Below are 4591 nucleotides of genomic sequence, written 5' to 3'. Positions count from 1 at the left end.
TCTTACAAATCTAATTCTAGCTTTCTATTAGAATTTTTTTATTAGTGACGATTTTTTTAACGAATTTTCGTAAATTAGCAATAAATATTATTATTAGTGATAGAATTTTTGACGAATAATCGATGATAAAAGCGACGTTGCTAATAGTTAGTGACAATATTTTATATCTGTCACTAAATAATAATCAAAGTTAGCGACAAAATATTTTATCATATCTTTTTTTAACTCGGTTTCGAAAAACAAAATTTTTTAAGATGATAGCGACGATAAATTTAATCCATTAATAACTACATACAATTATTTTATTTCAAATTTTGCGAAGGATGAATTAATCACACAAAAAATTTGGAAATAAAAATATTATAATTTAAATGAATATAAATAAATGAAAGTGTATAATTCTTTTAAATTTTTAAAACATCATATGTAAGTAAATTGTTGCAATAAATTAATAATTAGTCATTTAGTTAAGGACCGTTTAATCAGGACCTACTGCCGTTCCACCTAACAAAAAACTTTTAATTATAACCAGAAAAAAAATAAGCGAACTTAAATAAAAATCTACAATTATTAGCAATTTATAACCATAGAAGAAAACCTTGTCCTAGCTAATGGGGCAATGCAAATACTTCAATTTTCATCCACATTCCTGTATTTTGCATGTTGCTATTCCATTTTAATTTATGGCCATTGAATATGACAAGTATTTAAAAAAGATGTGACTGAATTTAGAAAACTTAAAACATTTTTTATGAGATATATAAATCGAAAATGGACGTCTCGACCATCAAAACTTCCTTGACCGCCATAGATGCTACAACAATTAAACTGTACACGCATCTCTCAGGTGCTTATTAACATTATAGCACGAGAAAAACAAGAAAAAATATATATAGCACGAGTTATTATTACTTATTAGTGTTATTTTCACTTATACAGTTACACGCATATTCTGCATCAAGATTCACCTTTTTCTACATGAAAAACACACAATTATAGTTGCTATCTAGCTACTTAATAGAAGAGAGAAATATTAAATAAACAATATTTTTATATTTAGTTTATATTTGAGTTAATATTGATGAGTTTGAAAAACTTGAAATTTTTATGATGATCAAACATTATTAAAAAATGTTAATTAGAAAAAAATTGTTAATTTTTTATTTCAAATTGTTTGGTTGATGAATTTTGTTTAGTGTGCAGATTTTGATTATTGGACCAAAGAAAAATATAAGCCCAACTTGATAGGTGAGATAATTTGCTTTGTAGATCACTCAAGTTGCTGAAGCTTGTATTGGAGATAAGCCCAAATTTCAGACCCATTTTGATAAACAAAATGATGAAGAAAGTGGACCAAGGATGCCATACGTTGATCACAAAACAAAAGGAATCCAATTTGTTGTTGCACCATTCGGTTACCTAATTCCATAGTATATGGAATTCAAATTTTAATTAAATTAAACTCATGCATTGATAACTGAAAGAAAAAATTCAAATTGATTTAATTACATTAAATGCTTCACACGTTACTTTATGCATAGGGGAATGGAAGTGGAAATTAATTTGTTTTAATTCCATTCATTGCTTCCTTCGAAAGTTTCTTTCTTTCTTCTCTTTTTTCTCTCTCTTTATTTCGGTAATTTCATTGTCAGAGAAGAAGATAGCAAGAGCAAGTTATCAGAGAAAAACAGTGAAGTTATAAAGAAGAAAAAGGCTAGGTTGATGATGGTTTCTGAACAAGGAAAATCCGAAGCATGGTATGACTAAGATCTTTACCATTGAAGGCAAGATTTCAAGAAAAAGCTTCAAGATCTTCATGCCTAGAATAGAAACAATCAGCCTTGGTCAGAGAAGAAGATCTCAGTGGTAAAGCTCGTTTCTATTTTTGTTCATTCAAGACAGAAGGTAGCTATTGAAGCTACATGGAAAAAGAAGCAAATATGGAAAGGAATGAGCTGTCAAAGATCAAAGATTCATCAAGGGCCAAAATTCATTCTTAGGGCCAAAGTCAAGATGAAAGGCTCAGATTGATGAAACTTGATGAGAAGGGATGAGAGAGAGGTACATGCATGTTGGTTTTGCTTTCAATTTTCCCTCTCTCTTCTCTCTATCCGAACCGGCTGTTTGTTGGAGAATATGTTGGTGGCTTGGTTGAAACGGTTTCAACTTTGGAAGCTTCCCCTTCTATAATAAGGGTGAACGACTAAGGGTTCAGACAAGGAGAGAAAGCACAGAGTTCTCATAGCTACCCAAGCTTCCTGAGTTCTTCTCCTTAAATGGGTTTTATTTTGTATTCTTTTCTTTAGTTTTGTTTGTCTGAGTCTCATGGTAAAAGGTAAATAGAGTGAGATTTGTAAGAAAAAATCAGTGAGAGAAAAAATGCAGAGAGAGCAAAATTAAAGAAAAAGCCATAGATGTCTAAGAGTTCCTTTGTACATCTGTATGTTGTGTTTCATAATCCTATGGGGGATTCCCTTACAAGTTGGGTTAGCACTTTGCAGTTGAAAGCTTGGTAGGTGTCCAAGTCAAGTTCAGATTTGGGGATAGAATCCAGATTTGTCCCGGATAGAAATGGATAGTTCCTAGGGAAGAATTGGTGTATGTAATATGATGATTATAGTGAAATTCTGTCATAGTTGTGATGGAGACTGGATGTAGGCTGCATTGCACTTAGCAGTTGAACCAGGATACTTTTGGGTGTGATTCTCTCTTTCTCTTCTACTCCAATTCTATTTCTGTTGCGTAGGAGACAAAAATAAAAAATATCTCCTAACCGATTACGAAACTAAAAGAAAATGTCTCTTAACTAGTTATGAGACAAAAATCGAAATATCTCCTAAAGTTTCTTTGAAAAAGCAGCAATTGATACTCAGAAAAGAGGGGTTAAGATTCAACCCCCTTTTCTTAGCCACTAATTACCATCGATTGGTATCAGAGCTTGGTCTCAGAGATCAAGCTTTGCAACTTAGAGAAAGATCCTGATGGCGGCTAATAGTGGCTTAAATCTGGTGGTATACACTCTGACAGAAGGGCAATCAAGCAACAGACCCCATTTTTTAATAGAAAGAACTACAGTTACTGGAAAGAAAGAATGAATATATTTATTCAATCAGTAGATTACAGACTTTGGAAGATAATTCTGAAAGGTCCACAATTTCCAACCACTACAGAAGCTGATGGTGTGGTTACACTCAAAGGTGAAGCTTATTGGAATGAGGAAGACAGAAAGAAAGTAGAGCTCAACGCCAAAGCAGTCAACTTGCTCAACTTTGCGGTCAGCTTCGAGAAATACCGACGGGTATCAAGATGCACAATAGCAAAGAAAATTTGGGACAAACTTCAAATCACTCATGAAGGCACAACTCAAGTCAAGAGGTCCAAAATAAACATGCTGAATAGAGAATATGAAATGTTCTCAATGAAGGAAGGAGAAACGATAGATGAATTATTTAAAAGATTCAACATCATCGTCACTGGCTTGGATGCTATGAGGATCACATATTCTGAATCTGTGCTTGTGAGGAGAATATTGAGATGTCTCACTAAAGAGTAGGAAACCAAAGCAATAGTGATAGCTGAGAGTAGTAACGTCGATTCTATGACTTACGATTATTTGAGAGGAAATTTACTTTCCTCTGAAAACACATATTTGAAAAAAGATACAAAAAAGAAAGGAATTGCTCTCAAATCTGTTACTGAACCTCTGGATGATGAATCCAATGATAACTCATCTGAAAATAAATTTATTTTGTTTGCTAAAAAATTCAGGAAAATGGTGAAGATGAAGGAACAAAACAAAGAAGGCAGCTCAAGGAAGCCAAAAAGGGATCTCAGTAAAGTGATCTATTACAACTGTAAAGAAGCTGGACACTTCAAGTCTGATTGTCCTAAACTGAAGAAGGAGGACAATCCAAAAAGAGGAAAGAAGAAAGGTCTCATGGCATCTTGGAAAGACTTGGAAAATGACCCTGATGAAGATGAAGAATTTGAAACCAAGTCCCAAACTTGTCTCATGGCTGATCACATAAAGCAGATGATGATGCAAGTTGTGAAACTGATGAGAACCAAGAAGTTAGTCAAGAAAATTTCAAGTCCGTCCCAGCTGTTGAATCTGTCTGTCCAAAAATGTCTCGTCAGAATGAAAGAGACATTTCTGTTTTGTCTCCTGAACAAGTCAGAGAATCCAGAACAGAATTGTCTACTGAAACTCAGCAAAGCAGAACCTTTCCTCTAAGGCCACAAGAATGGAAGTTTTTGAAGGGTTACCCTCATGAATTCATTATTGGTGATCCTTTCCAAGGCATAACCACTAGATCTTCAAGCAAGAAACAAGTGGAACCAAGCAATGTTGCCTGCTTGTTCCAATTGGAACCTCACAATGAGAAGCAAGCTCTTGAAGATCCCTCATGGGTTAAAGCCATGGAGGAAGAGCTAGCACAATTTGAGAAGAATGAGGTTTGGACTCTTGTTCCAAATCCAAATGGTAAAAAGATAACTGGTACAAAATGGATTTTTAAAAATAAATTGGGTGAGGATGGTAGTGTTTTTCGTAACAAGGCTAGATTAGTAGTCCAAGGTTATGATCAAGAGG

The 4591-nt window shown here is 33.8% G+C and overlaps 1 protein-coding gene across 1 annotated transcript; it reads left to right on the top strand.

Moving 5' to 3' along the window:
• Positions 1-3091: 3091 nt before the first annotated feature.
• On the top strand, positions 3092-3553 carry LOC130934959 (uncharacterized). The gene has a single exon (XM_057864471.1). It carries the CDS (start codon positions 3092-3094, stop codon positions 3551-3553), a length of 462 nt encoding a protein of 153 aa, XP_057720454.1.
• Positions 3554-4591: the final 1038 nt, after the last annotated feature.

Source organism: Arachis stenosperma, chromosome 6 (genome assembly GCF_014773155.1).
Source record: "Arachis stenosperma cultivar V10309 chromosome 6, arast.V10309.gnm1.PFL2, whole genome shotgun sequence".
NCBI classification, from domain to species: Eukaryota; Viridiplantae; Streptophyta; class Magnoliopsida; order Fabales; family Fabaceae; genus Arachis; species Arachis stenosperma.
This window is presented reverse-complemented; position numbering and strand designations above follow the sequence as displayed.